At 42.4% G+C, this 22,155-nt stretch overlaps 1 protein-coding gene across 6 annotated transcripts in view; it reads left to right on the top strand.

The window, feature by feature from the left end:
- The window catches only part of ABCB8 (ATP binding cassette subfamily B member 8), an 88,861-nt gene that overhangs the window by 29,812 nt on the left and 36,894 nt on the right, over positions 1-22,155 (top strand). For 4 of the 6 annotated variants that reach the window (XM_068123108.2, XM_068123110.2, XM_078782082.1 and 1 more), the window contains 5 exons: positions 532-626; positions 5,892-5,997; positions 10,060-10,221; positions 15,780-15,865; positions 16,492-16,589. In XM_068123108.2, coding sequence (XP_067979209.2) covers positions 532-626; positions 5,892-5,997; positions 10,060-10,221; positions 15,780-15,865; positions 16,492-16,589 — 547 coding nt within the window. The remainder of the gene's footprint in view (positions 1-531; positions 627-5,891; positions 5,998-10,059; positions 10,222-15,779; positions 15,866-16,491; positions 16,590-22,155) is intronic. The other 2 variants (XM_078782083.1, XM_068123109.2) reach the window with 1 other exon arrangement.

Here is a 22,155-nt window from a genome sequence, read left to right as displayed (position 1 = left end):
GCTGGCTTAAGATCTTTGGGTCTTGAGTTTGAGCCCCTGTCGTGTCGTTAAAAACACCAGGTGGGTTTACTCTCTCCTTTTTTGGTAAATTGAACATAAAGCCTGTCATCCTTTCAAGGTTGGCAAAATGAGTCCCGGCTTATTGGGAAGAATGAGCCTTTCGAGTATCATGTGTTGGAGCGGTGCCCCTTCTAGGATTGTGCCCCCTAGCCAATGGAAAACTGCCTCGGCAGCCCTGTGCTTCTGAAGATGCGAAAGGAGTTGTGAGGAGATGTTAGCTGTGCAGCCAAGACATTTCAAAAAGCACTTGGATCACTTCATTTCTTCTTTTGCATATTCCCTGTAGATTATCTGAGGAAGAATGAAAAGGCTGTGATTGCATGGCAAGTCATGTAGGCCAAAGTAACTATAATTGTTGTATAATAGGTGAGGTACATTGATGAAAATGCCTGTTGTGAATGATTGTCCAAGATCCATCTTGTGTTGTTTATTCAAATTTGCTTTTCAATTCCTTTCAATTAATGCCTGCAGGGATTGCTCACCATTGGCTATATAATGCTCCTTTCGCAAGTTGGAGAGCGTGTTGCAGCCTCTATGAGGAAAAGCCTTTTTGATGCCCTCATCAGGTATATGTCTGTCATTGTCACCTCATGTCCTTATTAACATACTGTTCTTAATCGAGCACATGATGTATTTTTTATCTCTGTACATGAGCCTAAAGTCCTATTGCCTAAAATGTATCAGGATTTGAGGCACTTTATAGGATTAAAAGGACACAATTACCCACCACTAATGCTTGCAAACTGAAAAACCACATCAAACAAAGATATGGTCACTTAAATCATATATTGTCAGCACCATCTGTGTTTATGCAGGTTTCATGGACCTAGTTTGTGAACACAATGCATATTTAGTGACTGTAGGCACGTGCGATGGCACAGAACTAAAATTTGTCATTGAAACCAAGGTGCAATTAGAAGAAAGGACATGACCGTATGGAAGTAATGAAATGTTAAATAGACAGAAAAGGTAGTGGAGTAATGGGGGATTGTTTTGGTGGTAATGAGACTTTGCAGCATCTGGATCACAAAATCGTATTGCAGCACCTAGATTGGAGAAATGTGGAGAAAGTTATCAAGTGATGGGTGGGTTAGTTTTAATAAGGAAATTTAGATTGATCATTTTATTATCAAAATGCATAACTTAATGGATTTTTTTTTTATCCTATTAATTATTTGCGTTTTATTTAAAACAAAAAGTATAACGTCAAAACTTTGTCCATCGAAAGTGAAGACCACATCTCACGATGATGCATCTGAGCAAACACTGATGAGGTAAAAGATCCCAACAAAGCTGATGTTTTATAAAAGAGTACTAGTGAGGTACCCGTGCTACGCCCTGGTGGGGAGTCGAAAGCAAACAAACGATGCAGAAACGGTGAATGCTAAACCGTGGAACAAATCAATTCCACATTCCTGTGGCACCTACAGTTGCACGTCAGACATGGACAGCAGGTTCGTGAAAGACTTAGGTTTAAAAAAACGGTGAATGGGAAACCATGAACCAATAAATTCCACATTCCTGTGCCATCTGTAGTCAAACATCAAGCTTGGACAGCAGGTTCGTGAAGGGCTTGCACGAAAAACGTATCCGTTTGAATGGTTCTGTCCCCAGTCAATGGCAAATCTGCTTTTTGCGATCCGTGAATGTCACACTTAGAAAGTAGAAACCCTCATGGCATTTCGTCATTCATTTGAACTCGATATCTTTATTTTCATTCCAAACAGCATGACTCCAATCACAAGTTAAATAGCATTAATATAAAAAAGAAACTTTCACAAACACTGGTGACTTAAATATTTAAATCTGTGCTGATGTTACATGGGAATGTGATGATGTGAGTGATGGAAATGAATGCAGAAGGAGGTAGAGGATGGGGAAGACCGAGAAAGACTTGGCTAAAGGGTGGTGGAAGAAGAAATGTGGCAAAGGGGTTAACAAGGGGAGATGCAGAAAATAGGGCAAAATAGAGAAGATTGTCATGGGGCCCACATGGCTAACCCCCGCTCTAGCAGGGAAAATGGCCTTAAAATGCCTGTTGTTGTTTTGTTGTGCTGATGTTACATCCGGATATGGAGCAGTTCCATACGGTTGGAAATTCAAAATCATAATTGTATTCACTCAATTCCAAACAACATCATTCCAATCATAAATTTATAGGATAACGAAATACTGTGTTAAATCACGATTGTATTGAGATATTATCAAACCAGCTCGTTATCGTAATCTGTTCACTTCCGGATTCGTGGCAGCTTGGTATCGAGTTGATTTCAAAATCATAATTTCATTGAGGAATTAATGAAACCTTCTACCTACCTTACAACATCCGTTCCACAGAAGGTTTGGTGGGGCTGGCCACAAAACTGAGGGAGTATTTTTGGGGACGCGCAGACAGACACACTCCTGTTTTGTAATACTAGTACACCCGCACACTACGGGTGCAGCAAGAAGGGTCATTCCTCTTTGAGGTACATATATATATATATTGTTACGGTTTTAGAACCCACACTTTTGTAAATAATAATCACTTGTAAATATGACGGTAAAGGTTAAAGGTAGCACCCTTAGTTAGTCCACAAGCAACACGTAGGCCAACATAGGAACTCAGTTATTTCCTTATTATGTGTTTTAGTTAAGGCTGTGTTTCCAATAGTTGAATCTGCGTTGCATCAATCAAATAAGGAGTAGGTCCTTTTGTTCATTTTGCGACCTCTCTCCAAATTCTGTTACGCGCCTTGGTTAGCGTTCGCTCAGGCGCCGCCATTGACCATGCGGTCGGCTCGAGGAAGAAGGGGGCGGAACCCCAGGAACAAGGTGTGGCCACGTCACTTCACCATCAGGGCGTGGCCGGTAAGTCCCCACCAACCAACCAGGGCTGAGGTGAGCTCGGTGGCGGGCGTGGTTTCGGAGGAGCGCGTAGTAATCTTGGCTTGCGTTATAAAAGCGCGAGCGCAAAGCCCTTTTACAGACTTGAGGACTGCGCGGAGACGGCTGGCTTGCAATGACTTGTTGGAGGCACGCCTATTGTGAGGGACTGCTTTTGATACAGAAGCGCACATTGGAAAAGGAGGATTCACTCGCTGGCGCTGAATGAGAATTGGAGAGAGAGAGGGAGCGTTTAGCACGACCGTCCATCTGTGACATACGCTAAAGGACACGAGCCTCTCCCCCCCCCCCCCCCCGCCATATGTAAGGTCCGCTCGCGTCGAACGATACGTGCAAAGCTGCCTGCTGGGTTTTCGGCCACGGTACTGGAGCCTGGACCCCACCGCCTGGACCACCCACCTGGACCTTCCACCCTACCAGCTACAATCCCCGTGTGAGTGCGTATGTTTGTCTGGGGTCGTAAGTTAAGACTGTGTAGTTAAGCCTGCCCTGTGTCCTGCTTCTTCTTCTCCCTTTCTTGTATATTTCTTTCCTTTCCTCTTCTTTTTGGTTGTAAATAAATCACCTTGTTCTTTCTTGGTTTTTCCCTAATCCGATCGCATCCGTCCTTTCTTTCCATTGAGTACCTGTGGCACGATTTCGGAACCGCTAGAATCGGGTTTAGTCTCTTGGTTAATGGCTCGGGCCGCGGATTGCTAACCGCTTGGCATTATCCATCATATCCGTGGTTCGAGCGGGAGTTATTCCCTCCTTTCCGGCGGGCATTAGTACTTAGGTAGCAGCGAACCCATAGGCCTAGCAAACCCGACCTGACGCCGTGCCGGGAAGGACGTTATAGCTTCCCAGGACTCGGGACGGCCAGCTTAAAAGACAAAGGGATTTAACCCCCCCTTGATAAGGGGAGCGCCGAACCCCCGAATCAGTATCCTGCTACATGTGCTGCATCAAGAACATTGGGTGTGTCTTCATTTACCAAGGCTCTTGTGGAGAGATCGCCAAGTGGTTTAAGCATTCGAGCAAGCACTCCATTCAAAACTGTTAAGGAACGGCTGGATTGGCAAGCGCAAGCTAGCTGCTTGGTAAATGAACACAATCAGGGCTCAGACACATGCGCACACACACACACACACACACACACACACACACACACACACACACACACACACACACACACACACACACACACACACACACACACACGCGCGCGCGCACATACACACGTGCACACACACAAATGGCGACACACACACAAATGGCGACACACACAAATGGCGACACACACAAATGGCGACACACACACATGCACAAATGGCGACACACACACACGCACAAATGGCGACACACGCACACACACAAATGGCGACACACGCACACACACAAATGGCGACACACGCACGCACACACAAATGGCGACACACACACGCACGCACACACACACACACACAAATTGCGGCACACGCACACAAATGGTGACACACAGACACACACACACACACACACACACACACACAAATGGTGAAACACACACACAAATGGTGACACACTCACACACACAAATGGTGACACACTCACACACACAAATGGTGACACACACACACACATCACGACACACATTTCAGTTTCGTGTTAAACAGCAAGAGCAAGTTTCAAAAGTTTGCTACAAAAAACGCCATGTTAGCGGCAGAAAGGGCCATGTTATTAACCCAGCATTTGTGGGGTATATAGAGTACCGTAGATCTTCGCTTGGTTCTGTAAGTAAACCTTACTTCACGGATGTCGGGATTCCTCCAAATTTCTTCATTTAGTGTTATAAAGAGCATTTGCGACTGTTTAATAAGCTAATCATACGTGCTGGTGGTTTATAATATTTTTACTTCCTGTGGAAGCCGTTGCTCCCACGGAAACGCCATTATAACTATATGCTATTTATACACGTTATCACTGCAGGGAAAACGCCTTGGGGAAGTGGGACATTATGAGAAATTGATATTATTTTGTAATAACATTAATAATATGCGATTATCATTAATTTTGTTATTCGAAGCGACCTTGTAAAAACTCCACGATAAAGCTAACTTAATATGGATATACACCTCAACATGCAACCCCATTGACGGCAATGGCAGGGAAAACCTGCTCGAGGCATTCTCTTGAGGTTACGTTGAACACCTATTCTACACAAGACAGATTGCATGCTTTGGCAAACTTTACAAATACTGTTTTGTACACCTCCACCCTCTGGGCTCTCGTGTATCTCAGCTCCACCCACTGTACCTCTACCATTGGCCAAAGTCATGGTGAAGGAGAACAGGTTTGATTCTTCCATTAGTGATCTCTGACATGTTGATATGGCTTGTACTCAACTTTAGCCCAAATGGCACAAAAACAAGGTCCATACAATAAATTGGTTCAAAGTTGGACATTGTATGCTCAGCTGTTATAAATGCACATTGAACCTTCTGTCTATTGGACATTGTAATTCGTTTGACATGGGGAAATCCATTTGAAATAGCATGAAATAGCTGCTTTTGTGTTACGTTTCTGCAGGTTTCCAGGATACAAAGTGGAAATTTTGTTTGTGATATCTAGTGACTGAATTTTTGAAACCCCTTTTGGATTTTATCTTGATCAGCTCCAAAACATTCAGAGGTAATCAAGTAATTATACACTGGTTGATGAACTGTGCAATTCAGATCTAGTTGTTTTAAAAGCCTGGGTCGACTCGTATGCACGCACGACTCCTTTATTTGTGGATCACAGACTTTGCCCTGCAGGAGTCATAAAATGTGAATTGGCACAGCTTCATTGATTGTTCAAGCTTTCTGATTTATGTTTTTTTTGTTTTGTTTTGTTTTTCATCAAATTGTCTTTTTTTTTTTTTCGAAAGAAGTAATTAGCACTTGCATTTCATTAAAGTGTTTGCTTTGTCTATGCTGCTGTTTTAGGCAGGACATTGCCTTCTTTGATGCAACATGCACAGGTCATTTGGTCAGTCGTTTGACTGCTGATGTGCAGGAATTCAAGTCATCATTCAAGCTTGTGATCTCCCAGGTATTTAAGAATATAATGTACACCACATGAAAAAATATTATCTTTTTTTGTTTTACACAGTGTACTTCCATTAAAGGCTCGGAGGATAGCTTATACGTATGCACTCACCTCTGAGCTGTCTTGCATGAGTTTAAATCTCAGCCCGGCTGTAAAGTATCCTGCTGTTTTACATGCTAGGCTACCAATGTGTGCACCGTCCATTGGAAGGACAAAGTTGGAGGACCAATCTGCCAGCACTGAGGTTTTTGTATGGACATTAAAGATCCCAGTGTATTTAGCAGAGAGTAGGCGAGTTATTGCCACTGCCATACCCAAATTCCAAATTTCTGCCATTCAAATGTCAGGCCCATCCACCCGGTTCCTGAAATACTTCGGCCAGAACCATTCCCCCAAGCCGAACCCAAAATAATGCGGGAATAATTTGGCTGGTTAAAGAAGAAGACTATGATCCATTCTGATATGGATCTCAGACAGTTTGTCTTACCTTAAAAGGAGTTTAATAAACTATTTGAACAGATGTCGATCTCTGCTCACTCCCCTGAGAGTCGACATCCACTTGCGGATTTTTTGGAATACATTGAAATTGCGTTCGGTCGGATTTGCCTTCCAGGAAGAGAAAACAAGTGTTCATCAGTTTGATAGAATTGGGGCTGAGCGAGACCCTCGATGAACCACTGTGTTTGTATCCTCCTAATGGGGGGTTTTCACGTAAATTCCCAATGGCCACAGCTTTACTCGTGCCAATGTTTACCATTTCCAATTCTGGTCCACACACCAAACCACACCTCATTCGTGAAAAACAAGATTTATTAAAGAATGACAGGGAGGACAAAGAAGCATGTTACAATGAAGGATAATTCGGTTCAGAACCATAACCCCCACGCCCACTATTAATTCTGTCTTCTCACACGATACCTTACACTGTGTCTTAGTGTCTTACACTTCTTACACATGTCCAATGGCCCACACACTCAAAAATTGGAGAGATAGAAGATGAGACTGAAAGAAACCTGTCCATGTGCTACATTGTCAGTTGTGGTTGCAGTGGGAATGGGTAGTGGCATGTGGGTGAGACACACCGCATCCTGGTCTGGGCTCCCACTCAACTTGCATTGGGTTGTGCTGCGTCCTCTTTAGTACTGCTTCAGGAACACAGCTTATCTTCACTCCAGTCCAGTTTTGCTCTTGCAGCGCTAACAAATAAATTTCACTTTGGCATGTCTCTTGAGGAAGACTCACCGAAACCCTCCTGAGCAAGCCTCTCAACTCAAATGAAGCCCAACGCACAAGCACCAGAAGAAGAGCAATCAGCATTGCGCTCCACCTTTTATAAAAGTCAGTGAGAAGGTTCTCGCCACTCCTCATCGGTGAGCAGGGCGACTTTTGCCGCCTCCATTTGCACGCCCTCAGACCATTCCCCTGCACTTGTCCATGCTTGAAAGTGCGCCAAGGTTAAAAGCACATAGAGACAGGATCCAAAAGGAACCAATTTGGAGAATTAAGGTGCGGGAGTGGTAGGTGATTGGACACATACATAATGTCGGGAGCCCATTGGATTCTGCTAAATCCCTCTCCGACACCTGTCTTATCATTTCACATAGAAACTAAACACTTGCGTGTATGGTTGTTGATGAAATATTTATTCTATCCCCAGTGGCCGTTCCTAAAAAAAAAAATATATATATATATATATATATATATATATATATATATATATATATATATATATATATATATATATATATATATATATATATATATATATATTGTTACGGACCACGGATAAGATGTTAATTTGCCGAGCGGATGGCGCCGCGGCCCGAACCGTTAACAATGACTAGACCCGATTCTGAAACGTTGGCCAAATCGTGCCGCAGATGTTCAATGAGGGAAAAGACAACGACGACACAGATGTGAAGAAGAGGAAGACGAAGGCAAAAAAAAAAAGGTTTTAAATACGATTATTATTTATTACTATTTGCAGGACCAAAGAAACCAAGAAACCAAGGAAGAAGGAAGGATAACAAAATAAAGACAGAAAGAGGGACGGACCAGAAAGACACAGAGAAAATTCTAGCTTATCTACACAGGCTTAACTTATACCCTGGACAGAACAAACAAAAGACGGACTCACATGGGGAATTGCAGAGTGGATTGGCTGGAAGGAGGAATGGGAAGGCCCTGGCCACTGTAGGCGTCGAGGTCCCGCTCCAGGAGTCGACTCACGTTCTTGACGGGCAAGCCTTGGTGTGCAGCGGCGCGTATTGTTCACCGCGAGCGGATGGGCACTTCGTGCTGGACTCCGGGCTCTTCAGCTCCACTTTAATGCCACTTAACGCCACACTCAACTCGTCCTCCTCCAACGCTACTCTCTTTCTTCATCAACCCTTCCTCCTTCAGCAACAACTGTACTTTCAGCCACCAACCACCAACCCCTCACCACCGACAACCACTACTAACCACCAACCCCTCACCACCGACGACCACTACTAACCACCGTCCTGACGCATGCGCACGCACTTTATATCGCCCCCCGGTGATCCAGCCGCCGGCCGCTAGGACACGCCCATCGGTGAGCTCGCCTCGGCCCTGATTGGTCGCGAGGGCTCACCGACCCTGCCCTTATAGGGGGCGTTGGCTAGACCACGCCTTGTCCCCGGCGCTGGGCCGACTCCTCCCACCTTTGGCTCCGAGACGACCTCGTGGCTCATGGAGTCTTGGAGCGAAAACAACAACCCACAGCTGCAGCAGAATAAAGCGAACCGCTCAATGCAGTTGGCAATTGAGGAAAGGGGAATGTGCAGGGAATCTACCTTGTCTGAATTCGGTGCAATGGAGTATTAATTAATGGAAGACAAATCCTTAGCCTAATACACAGAATAGGGAAATAACTACCAACAAGGAGGAAATCTATGATTGGCTAACCGTGATTGTTTATGACCTAATTACGGGATGCACTTTGACCTTTATACACCACTGGAGGAAGGAGGGCGATATTTTTACAATGTACTATACAATAAAAAAACACAATAAAAGAAACCACCATTCTCATATCCACAACAATATATATATATATATATATATATATATATATTGTTGTGTTTATGGGGGTAAGAGAATACAGTAGAAAAGGTAGCATTGTATAGGAAATGGCATGGACCGTGTGAAGTGTAGGAGCAGTTCGATGTACTACGTAGGGAAAATGTAGCTTAAGGTTGTATTTAAATGTTCATCTTGCAAGGGATGATGATGTGTTAATTAATATTGGGGATTAAGATTAATTTCCCCTGTGTGCGAAACCCTCTGTGGCCATTCCTAACATTTTTGCCCATAAAGCCGGCCAAGTTATGCACGCTCCATGGACACGGTACAGTGAAGACCCGCCCAGGAGAGGGAATCGCCTCATCCCTAGGCGCCTTCGACACATGGCGTTCAACGTCGCCATTTTGCCAGCTGCCCACTTTGTGGCTCAGGGGCTTCACCAACTGCCAATACCACAGGATCCATTTTGGGGCCCGTTGAGTGTGCTAGACCGTGAAATTTATTTTCTTATCTCGTCCTTCGTGCGTGTTTGTGTCCATGTGTCGAGGTACCTCACCGTATAATTTTACCTCAGTTTCATTTTCGTTATTCTCAGTCCGCACCTTATTTGATAAATCATTATTGTACATTTTAATTTATTGTGTTTTTGGTTTGGGTTTTGGATTAAAACTGTTTCATGTAGTCAAACGCCTCGTGTCCCTTCCGTGCAATAACCGCCATAATCGGGAGGCCACCTCGGGAGTTAAGGCAGGTTCATTTGTCCAAGGCTGGTGTTAACTAGCTATGGATGTGACACCTACTGTATTCTCTAACCTACCCCCATAAACGTAAGGTGTGTGTGTGTGTGTGTGTGTGTGTGTGTGTGTGTGTGTGTGTGTGTGTGTGTGTGTGTGTGTGTGTGTGTGTGTGTGTGTGTGTGTGTGTGTGTGTGTGTGTGTTTTGCGATATGAACAGGTTATTGTGAACAGATTTTAAAGAAATACTGTGGAAATTTCTGGTTTATTTGTTCTTTGTATGCAGGGTCTGCGCAGTGCAACTCAAATTGTGGGCTGCGTCACCTCATTGTGCATGATTTCCCCAAAACTCACTGCAGCGATGATCACAGTCATGACTGCACTTGTTTCAAGTGGAGCTCTGATTGGTTCATTCCTCAGGGATCTCTCTCGGCAGTCACAACAACAGGTATTATCTGCTATACACTTGTCTTGGTCTACTTCTATCCCTTGACGCTGTAAAGGGCAAATAGAGATGTGCACTTGTCTTTCACCTCGCATCTTAATGGTGTGTGTCTTTGTGGTTGATTGAGTTTAGCAACACATACACTGTGCATTATCAATGAACTATTGCTCTCGGATCACATTTTCTCCTTCATTAGCTTCATTCATCCTAGAAGGATTGTAAGGGGGAGAGAAGGAGACACACACAGTCAGAGACAGAGAATGTGTGCCGTTTGTCTGTCTGCATCCCCATGCACATAAACTTTATAGCACCACCATTGTGAAAGGGGTGACATAGACAAATACCACATTGAGGTTCTGCGTTGTTGTGTGTATGTGTAATATATACACAAAGAATTAAGTTAAGCACCCCTACACAACGAATTAAGGTAAGCACCCCCTAATATATATTCTTTGTGTATATGTATACATTGGCATATATTCTAAGGTATGTGAGATCAAATAATGATTGGTATGACATTAGCAATTATCCATTGATGAAATTGAGTGATCAAAGTGAAAAAAAGTGATTGGTTGAGTCAGTGATCCGATCACGTGGGTCCTACACACGTTATTGACGCAAAGATCGCTAGAGGTCTTCTCAGAACAATGACTGTACGTTAGAAAACATAAACGTCATCCACACTGTCCGTGATGGACCTATAGCTCCATACTTAAATTGAGGTGAAAATATGCCTAAAATTCCCAAAAAATTTCACCTTAAATTATTCAGAATAAAATATTGAAAACGGCATGATTGTTATGTTTTTATGTGACCATAATATCACTTCTCCAGAAAATATAGCAATATCATGGGTATATTACACTGTTTTGACGACAACAAACTTGTAATGTGCGAGGTTGTAAAAAAACGGGGGGGGTGCTTAACTTAATTCTTTGTGTATATATATATATATATATATATATATATATATATATATATATATATATATATATATTGTTACGGACACGGCTTAGATGTTATGATGGGCCGAGCGGAATGGCCGCCGTGTTCGCACAGTTTACCCGATTCCACCCGACGTTGACCCAAATCGCGCTATGCTAAATCAATGAAGGAAAGGACACAACGGCTGGGATAAATGAAACGACACAAGGGGTACAGTTCTCAAGACCTCCGGAGGAGGATATAATTGGTGGTGGAGAAAAGGGGTAGATTACAAGGTAATGAGGCAAAGACACAGAAGAGATAGGCACTTAGATACACTCTTATTTATCCCAGACAGACCACAGACAAACGGAACAAGACTGACTTACACAGGGATTGATGGCAGGGAAGGGCAGGCAGTCGATAGCACAAGGTGCACCTTGGCTCAGGGACAGGATAAAGCACGGTCCAGTAGATGCAGGGAGGTGTCACGGCGCTCGGAGGTGGCATCCTTTTCTCTCCAAGCTGAGGGCGCATCTGACGTCTCTGGCGCAACTGCTGGTAATTGACCTTGAACCTTCTCTCTCTTGGCCCTGGTGTCTCCTCACCACCGACAACTCAACGCAACCAACGCAACCACTGACCACTCAACGCCACCACTTCTCACCACCGACTTCTTACCGCAACCAACTCAACCACTGACCCTCCACTGACGACCAACTCACGACTCTCTCTTGGCCCTGGTGTCTCCTCACCACCGACAACTCAACGCAACCAACGCAACCACTGACCACTCGACGCCACCACTTCTCACCACCGACTTCTTACCGCAACCAACGCAACCACTGACCCTCTTCTGACGACCAACTCACTTGCTTCTTGCGTGCGCGCCTTTTATAACGCCTCCAGCGATTAAGCCGCCGGCCTTCAGGACACGCCCATCGGGGTGCTCACCTCGGCCCTGGTTGGTCACGCGACCCTCTCGCTCCGCCCTTGATGACGACGGGCGGGCACGCCCCTCTTCCCCGATTCGAGCACATGTTCAATGGTGGTTTTGGAGGGGAGGTAATTTGCAATCGAGGCTTGGCAATGACGAGAGGGGATGTAAAAGGAAATGGAGATTTTGGGGATGGGAATGAAAGGGGATCTATTCTCTTTCACTGGTGCAATGGAGTACTTCAATTAATGGGAGACACAGCCTTACCCTAAAACACAGAATAAGAGATAACTATCAAACAGGGGTATTCTATTATTTGGCTGACGTGTATGCTTGTGGACTAATTATGGGATGCCCTTTCACCTTTACACAGCTCCGGAGGCAGGGGGGCGCAGAATAAACAATAATAACAATTCACACAATAAAAAAATATACAGTTCTCATATCCGCAACAATATATATATATGTTGTTTTGTTAACCATCCACAAAAGTAGAGAATATTTAATTACAGTGACCTGCAGAAGGAAAATTTATATCCGATTGTGTGCTGTATCATGTTGCTTTTTAATGTTTCAACATTTATAATCAAGTGAAAGACAAAATACTGCAATGGAGTCGTCAAAAGGAACCCAGATAAGGAAAGAGCAAAGACAAGTCCAGATACATTGAAAGTACACCACCCCCATGCTAAATAAATATCCTCCAGCGCGGCATTGCCGGGGCGCCTTGGCCACCCGGCGATACCGCCGTGCAGCTCAGAGACTGTATTGGGAGGGAGAGGTGTATAATAATTGATTGATTAATTGCATAATTAAAATCAATAAATAGTAAGCATAAAATATTTTCTTAATCAATTGGCTAATAGCATACCTAAACCACCAGTGCATTATCCGAAGCTGCAACTTTTTTAAAATTAATAAAACAAGTCATTAATCGAAAAAATTAAATGATTAATCAATAAATCATTAATAGATTAATTCATTAATCAATAAATCAAAAATATCCTTTGTATCCACATGACTTGGTCACTATCGTGTCCAAATATCAGCTTCCTAGCTCAGAGTGCCTGAGATATTGCCCAGATAAGAAAGAAAATGAATAAATGATTAATGAAAAAATAATAATAATAATCATAAGATAATTAAAGAATTAATCAATTGGCTAATAGAATACCAAAACCACCACTGTTTCATCTGAATCTAACTTTTAAAAAAATCAATTGATTAAGTCATTAATCGAATAATTAAATCATTAATCGATTAATTGATTAATCAATAAATCAAAAACGAGTACAGATACATTCAAAGTACACTGCCCCCATGCCTGATAATTAAATATCCTCCAGCGCGGCATTGCCGGGGCGCCTTTGGCGCCCAGCAATACCGTCGTGCAACGCATAGACTATTGGGAGGGAGAGGTGTACAATAATTGATTGATTAATTGCATAATTAAAATCAATAAATACTGATCATAAAATATTTTCTTCATCAATTGGCTGATAACATACCTAAACCACCAGTGTTTCATCCGAATCTTACTTTTTGAAAACTAATTAAATAACTAATTCATCAAAAAATAAATAATTAATCGATTAATTGATTAAATAAATCCAAAATATACTTTACAACCACATCACTTGGTCACTATCGTGTCCAAATATTAGCTTCCGAGGTCCAAAGGTGCCCGAGATATTGTCCAGATGAGAAAGAAAATAAATGTGATTAATAATGAAAATAAATAATGATGTAAGATGATTCAATTGTGAATCAATTGTCTTATACAATACATAAACCACCACCGTTTCATCTAAATCTGTAACTTAAAAAAAATAATTGATGAAGTCATTAATCGGATAAATTATATAATTAATCGATTGATTAATCAATAAATCAAAAATACCCTTTACAGTCAAATCACTTGGTCATTGTTGTGTCCAAATATCAGCTTCTTAACTCAAAGGGTGCCTGAGATATTAACAAGATGAGAAAGAAAATAAATAAATAATATTCTTAAAATTATTAAATAATTAATCAATTGGCTAATAGAATACCTAAACCACCACCGTTTCATCCAAATCTGTAACTTAAAAAAAAGAAGTTATTAATCGAATAATGAAATAATTAATCGATTAATTGATTAATCAATAAATCAAAAATAGACTTTACAGCTAAATCACTTGGTCATTGTCATGTCCAAATATCAGCTTCCTAACTCTAAAGTTGCCCGAGATAATGCCCAGAAGGGAAAGGAAATAAATAAGTACTTAATTAATCGATAATAATTGAATAACTAATCAATTAATTGATTAATCAAAAAACAAAAAATGTTGTTTTTGTTAAAGCATTTGCTCACTATTGTGCCGAAATTTCAGCTTCCAAGCTCAAAGGATGGCTGAGATATCGCCTGGACAAACAAACAAACAAGAAAGAAACCGGAGTGAAAACTGAGCACTCCCTTTCAGCGCACGTCATTACCGGGCCCTCTTCGGTGCCCGGCAATGACGTCATGCAGCGCGTGGAGATGGCATAGGAAAGGAGCGGTGTACAATAGTCAACAGGACGAACCTGGGTAGGATTTGGGCTTCAGCTACTCTACGCTCAAACCCCTATAGGCACTGCTTTCACTTCATTATGCAACTTGGCTGGCTGTTGGTACCTCACTCAATGACTGACTCCATCTATAAACATTCCAATCCAGATTTCTCCCAATGGCAACTCCTTCCTTCTGGATTTGGTAATGGCTAACTTCCCCGCAAATGTTTCCGGCTCTTCCTCTGCTCCAATTGGTTCACCTGATCTTCTGCAGCTTGTGAAAGTCAACAAAAGTTGTGAAAGTCTCTAGCTATTCTCAGCGAACTGCCTCAATGCCGGCGAGTGCGTCAGTTCACTCAAGCAGATTGGCAGGGACTGCAATTTCTCTTCAGGACTACTCTCCCATATCTACTGCTCCTGATATTAACTCAGCCTGGGAATGCTTCCAAAGTAAACTGCTCTATATAAATCACAGATTCATCCCATCTCATCTTCAATTATCCTGCTCTTCTTCCTGCCTATGGTACACTGAATCATATAGTGAGGCAGTTGCTGTGAAACTACTTTCCTTCGCTTCCTGGAAGGCTAATCCAATCAAAAGCCATTTCAGTGCATTCCAAAATGTCTGCAACAAGTGTGTGTCCATTCTCAGGAGAGCCAGAAAACAACATGTGTCCAACCTCAACAATGAACTTTCAAACAAGAATGAACTTTCCTCTAAAATTCGATTGCACCTTGTTAAGTCTGTCTCTGGTGTATGCTGCCCTTCCATCCCTTCCCTCTCATATGTAAGCACAAGTAGGAAGCTATGGCAGACAATGCAATAGGAAGTTTATATGACAAAAAATAATCCCCAATTTTAATTAAAGCTTGAACAGCTCCTCATGTGGAGGCAATCTAGCTATTTAAGGTAGCCTCCATTCTCTCGATGTAAATACAGTGTGTATGGCATACCGCTGCAGCGCCACTTCTGGTGGGAGAGGGTATTACACGTCACACAAAAATATGCCAATCTGTGAGGATGGGTTTTTCTCTCATGGTAATAAACCTATTTTATAGTACTTGCACATTTAATGTAATGTTTTTGCGATCACATATTATTCTTGATACATTTTTAACATTTGCCAACAATATAGATCCCTGTGCTAATCACACTTACCTCCAACAGATTGCTAGGGCTACTGGAGTAGCAGATGAGTCCCTCATGAATGTGAGGACCGTAAGGGCTTTCGCCATGGAGGATGTTGAGTCAACGTGAGTGGAATGGTTTCCCTCAGTTTATTCCAAACATCTTTTTAAAGTTTTCTTGTATTTTGTTACATCTGCTCATGTCATGCTTTCCCACCTTCAGTCATAAAACTTGCTTGCTTGATTTCTTCTTTGGATGTACAAGTTGCCCATTCTCATATGCTGTAAAAATAAATTGAAGATTGAGATGCACTACCATGACAATTTTTACCAATTAAAAATACTGACTGACTTTTTATTTCCAGTTGCTTTTCTGTGATATGACAGCCACATGCTCCTTGGAATAACAACTTTATGTCAAAGAAAAAGCGTTAATTGTTTGTTCAATTTTTTTTTCTGTTTCCACGACTAATGGCTAATCATGTTTATTCTCCATGGTCCGTGGATGTAAAATTCAGGTTGAGGGAATTTTGTGCTAATAGCCATGAATGTCCTTAATAATTATTGCAACTTTTCCATGATATCACAAAACATCAGTATTGGGCATTTCATCAATGCCTTCCTTGAACATTGCTTTGCTTTTGTTACCCGTTATTGACACTTGTAGAAACTTGTCTGCAGCAGAGTACACTGAGCCTTCCTCCACAGTCTTCACACTCATTCCGATTGTTTCTTCTTTTTTTTTTTTTAAGGTCATATGCATGTGAAGTGAATAAAGCATGCAGAATTAACGAAAAATTGGGCACCGGCATCGCCATTTTCCAAGGACTTTCCAATGTAGTTCTGAACTGTAAGTTTGTTTATTTATTTATTTATTTTCAAGTCCATTATATCAGTCAAAATTTTTTTCACAGATTGAAGGAGGAAATGGATAATGAAGGACTTACAGTAAATGTGGATACGCCTAAGTTTATGGTTAGTAGTGAAGAAAAAAAAAAAAAAGGAAAGGGGCCATGCCATTTGTGTGCGTGGCAAAGGTGTTGGGGCAAGCTCGATTACGTGCTCGATTTGTAAAAGGTGGTGCCACACTATATATGTGGAATTATATATGTGGTGTGGAATTAAGGGTAGTTTGAATTAGGGAGCATGTAGGTTTAAATGAAATGAATGTTTAAAAGGAACTAAAATGGTTGATCACAATATATATAAAGCAGGAATATGTGATTTGGTTTTGATATCGGAAGGGTGAAAACAACTAAAATATATTTTTTAACTGAAAATACTTGTAAACGTACCTGCGAGAAAGGGGTGTGCCTCTGCACAACAAAACAGTTGGAGAACTTCCTGCTCATCTCGTCCAAAACGTTGATAACTTGCAGGATGTCATGCAAAAACTCCTGACTATGTGGACTCATGGAAGGCAAAATATTGTAGATGTGTGTGTTCTAACCAAACCTTCATGCTTCTTAACATTGATGAGAAGGTCATATCTGGGGCTTGTTGATGCACAGGGTAAGTTTAAAATTATTATATTTGCTTTCAATAATGTTTGAGTGCATGGGGGAGGGGTGGGAGTGGGATTTGTATGCGCTCTGATTGCTGTTATAAATATATTTTTTGTTGGGTTTTGCCACAAAAAAATTCTACCAGATTTTTGCATCGATTGGTGAAAGGAGAAATGTTCATTTGTGTGTATGCGTATGTGTGTTATAACCACTAGCAACGGTACCCGCCCTATGGGCGGGCTTCAATTGGGAGGCCCAAATGAAAAGACAAAATGTCAGAAATTGAAGGCTTTTTAAAATTTTAAATGATTCATATAAACATCCGTTAAATCATATCACACGCAAATAATCAAAATCTAAACAGTATTTGTAGAATTTCAATAAAAGCCACGTCACTGTTCATATCGGTAAATATTATTCCATCATGTTTGGAAAAACTGGAAAATTGGAAATTGGAAAAAAAATTGGAAAAACAATATAGCCTACTTTACTCAAGGGGGTCCCAGGATTACCCACCCAAAATTTTGTTGCGATTGTTTCAGCCGTTTTTGCAGTACCTGGGAACAGACGGACAGACAGACATTTGGTGAATTATAGTAAGATTGCTAATTGTAATAACAGGAAATTATATAATCTGTCTCCTATCAAACATGGATATTTCTAGTATATCCCATATTTCCATGAGTCAAATTTGCATTCAGGAACAGAACAATTATGGTTAACCATTTTGAACTTGCCACTCTTTCGACCAAGTTCAACCAACTCTTTCTTTCGAGCCTGGCGTTGGCTTAGCGGTTAGGGTGCCGGCTTGGGATCCTAGGATCCTGGGTTCGAATCCCGGTCGATCGCTGAATTAACGCCGGGGGGGTTGACTCAGCCTGTCATCCTTCCGAGGTCGGCAAATTGAGTACCAGCTTGCTGGATGAATGATCGCGTTGTGTACCCCGATTCGGGGTGTGTACCCCGATTCAGAATAGGCACACTGTATCCCTGCGCATCGTAAGAGCGTGACCAAGGGTTGGCGTCAGGAAGGGCATCCGGCCATAAAAACATCGCCTCAAACAGGGAACCATGATTGTCATCATGGGGCCTGCAAGGCTAACCCCCGCTTTAGCGGGGAAAATGGCCTTAAAACGATCATTCATTCATTCATTCACTCTTTCGACCAAGTGCTTAAACTTATATTTAAAAAACGATTTGAATCGTCGATTTCACACTAGCAACGGCAGGTTAAAAGTGCCCGCCGAGCAGAACAGAGTCAGTGTAAACACACAACGCATGCGCAAAAGGCCTCATTTCGCATTTGTACGGAATTTTGAAAGTCCTGTATTGATGAAATGAAGCCTGGTGTTGGCTTAACGATTAGGGTGCCGGCTTGGGATCCTGGGTTCGAATCCCGGTGATTGCTGAATTAACGCCAGTGGGGTTGACTCAGCCTGTCATCCTTCCGAGGTCGGCAAATTGAGTACCAGTTCACTGGTAATTCCCTGTGCGTTGCAAGAGGCGACCAACAGGGTTGGTGGCAGGAAGGGCATCCGGCCATAAAACATTGCTTCAAAAAGGGGACCACGGTCCCCGAAAAAGGCCAACCCCTGCTTTGCGGGGGAAAATAGCCTCTAAAGGTGGCTCTTTCTCTCTATTGATGAAAACTCGTACTGTGAATTGGTGTTTGAGGTTTTTTAAGTTAAAAAAAACTTGAGTGAAACTAACCACTTTCTTTCTTTATAAATCTACCTGATTGATACTTTGTTGCTTGACCATTTAACTGCCAAAGGATTTAACATTCACACATTTTAAACAAAATCCACTTTTGACAATTTATGTGGACTATAACACCAATCTTCAGTTCTTATGTTTGTTTCACAACAGTTGTTTTCAATGATTGATCCAATGCTCATTATGCAGTCAAGAAGGTGGTTGTGCATATATAAAATGGACTACAACAGTTGTTTTCTCAATTATCTAGCTCTAATGGCTACATCTAGTAAAGATCGATAAACACCCATTTATTTATTTCATATCGTTCCAGTACACTGGAATGTTCCAGTACACGTTTGAGTACCAGTACACTGGTAATTCCCTGTTTATCGTAAAAAGGCGACAAACAGGGTTGGCGGCAGGAAGGGCATCCGGCCGTAAAACATTGCTTCAAAAAGGGGACCAAAAAAACAACAACAACCACGGTCCCCGAAAAGGCCAACCCCCGCCTTGCGGGGAAAAATGGCCTCTAAACGGTGGGGGTTATATCGTTCGTTCACTTTACCAGTAATCTTCACAATCAGGTGATCGGCCCAAATTAATACATCTTTCAAAAAAGGAAGAGCAAGCATGAATGAATGAATGAATGAGTCAGTCAGACTGACTAGTGAGACTTCTCCATCCTCGAACATCGGACCTTCATGCAATCATTGCGAAATAACACCAAAATTGATATTTTTCAGAATCTTCCAAAATCTATCGATGTAAAATTTCACCTTTCTGTAACACGGCTTGTCAACCAATTGCTCAAGACGTCACAACTTCATTGATGACGTTATTTCAGACTTGCTTTGAGGATAATCTTAGACTTCTAAGTAGTTATTTTGGATTCTCGACTATACTTGCGTCTTAGCAAAATTTTTGATTTATGTTAACACAAGACTAAATCGAAACTACCAAATGTCTATGCTGATACTTACTGTCTACAATAAAACTCATCCTCATCTACTGATAATAAACAAGTTTTGTATTTGTAAGAACTTTCAGCAGGCTGTCATGTATTTGTCATCGGTGCTCGCCTCCAGGAAGGACAGGTTGATGCATCACCATCGAGCTGTCAGTATCGTAATGATAGGCTAGTCTCAGTATGCCTCAACATGATGGAATAAGGGTTAGACTTTGTTTTCAGCAGATGTCACAATTAAGGCACTTTAATATAAATAAATGACAACAGTAATTAGCAATTTGCAAGGTGTTTAATGGCTTTAACATGTTTAAACATCTGACCATCCTAGTCCTACTTAAAACCATAAATACAATATCATTTAACTGATTTTGGGAGAGCAATAATTATTGGTCTCCACTCAGCATAATGGAAAGTATTTGATGCAAATAATTTATGAGTCCCCTACCTGGAGGGGGACTATATGCTTCTTCTCAGTCAATCTGTGCGTCTGTCTGTCCCATCTGTCCGTCCCATCTGTGGTTTTCTGCACTTTTTTCCATACCCTTTAACATGTTTAATTGAAACTTGGTGCATGGCTTTATTATGTTTTTGTTTTTTGTTTTTTTGTTTTTTTTTGTTTGTTTGTTTGTTTGTATACAAGATCGAGGCTCGTGAAAGAGCGAACATTAATCACACAGAAAGACAAACCGACACATAAAACATATAACATCGGGAGCGGTAGACAAGATGGGGAGAGAGGGGGAAGGACACAAACACAAAACACAACATTTGAGAGCAGGGACCGAGAGACATGGAGACATCGAGAGATCTGAGAGAGGGCGAGGGCTTTGGGGGGGGGGGGAGGCATGGGAAGGGGGCGGTGGGAGAGGTATAAAACATATGGACACTGCCAGGACTTCCAGGAAAGAAGTTGGAATTTCAAACAAGGTGGATCTGGGGTGAATTAGCAGGGGTAGAAAAGATCAAGATTTTGGATGGGGGAAGATAAGAGATAGTGGTGAACAGCTGTTTTGAAGACCTGGAGGGAGGAGTGGGATTGAAGGGAGTGAGGGAGTTTGTTCCAGAGGCGGGAGAAAAGAGGAATGAAAGAGTGAAGGTGAGCAGAGAGCCGAGATTTCGGCAGTTTAACCATCAGAGGGTTGCTGGCAGATCTTGTGCGACCTGTAGAAATATTTGGGGGACAGAGCACAGAGAGAGCTGGGGGTGCAAGGCCGGAGAGGAGTCGGTAGAAGACAGAAAGACCACCTACCTGCCTGCGGTGAGTGAGTGAAAGGCCCTCAGAGATAGCTTCATCGCGGGAGATTCCAATAATTCTGAAAGCTTTGGTTTCAACAGCGTGAAGCCGAGCTAGGTGTGAGGCAGGAGCACCGGCCCATAGGGGAGAACAGTATTCCATTGAGCTGCGGATGAAAGCCTTGTATGTGGTGAGGAGCTCAGGTGTGCCGAGGAAGGACTTCGCACGACGGAGGATGCCCAGTCGGCGACTGGCTTTGGAGGCCAGCTTGGAAATGTGGTTTTCCCAAGAAAGATCATGGCAGATAGTGAGACCCAAAAGCTTGAGCGACAGAACTTCTTGGAGAGGATTGTTGAGAAAGTAGATGGGAGGGTTGTCCAGTCGATCTTTTCGGAGAGACATAGTAAGAGTGTGAGATTTGTCAGGATTGAAAGACATGTTCCACTTGTTTGACCAGTCTCTGATTTTGTCCAAGTCTTCAGAGAGTGAGGAGGCTGCAGACTGCTGATCTGAGGGAAGAGGAATGGAGCGGCAGAGAGTGGAGTCATCAGCAAAGAGATAGAGAGGATTTTCAAGAGAGTCAGAGAGATCATTGATGAAGACCAGAAAAAGCACGGGGCCCAGAACACTGCCTTGGGGAACTCCAGCCTGAACAGGAAGAGGAGATGAGAGAAACCCATTCAGGGCCACACGTTGACGACTAGAGAGGAAGTCCGCCAGCCATGCGTGGAGATTTCCATGGATACCAAAGGAGGAGAGTTTGGTGAGCAGAGCGGGGTGCCAGACCGTGTCGAAGGCACGTGATATGTCAAGGGAGACAGCTCTAATTTCCTGTTTGGCATTGAGGATCTCCATCCATTGTTGAGACAGCAGAAGCAGCATGTCCAGAGTAGAGTGACCTGGTCTGAAACCAAATTGATGATCAGAGATCAAGCCATTGGAGAAGAGGAAAGATTTCATATCCGAAGCAATGATGGATTCCATGACTTTGCTGATAATTGGGAGAAGGCTG

This window comes from Myxine glutinosa, chromosome 7 (assembly GCF_964187855.1).
Source record: "Myxine glutinosa chromosome 7, kmMyxGlut1.1, whole genome shotgun sequence".
In the NCBI taxonomy this organism is placed as follows: domain Eukaryota; kingdom Metazoa; phylum Chordata; class Myxini; order Myxiniformes; family Myxinidae; genus Myxine; species Myxine glutinosa.
The sequence above is the reverse complement of the archived record's forward strand: the minus strand, read 5'-3'. Positions and strand labels throughout refer to the sequence as shown.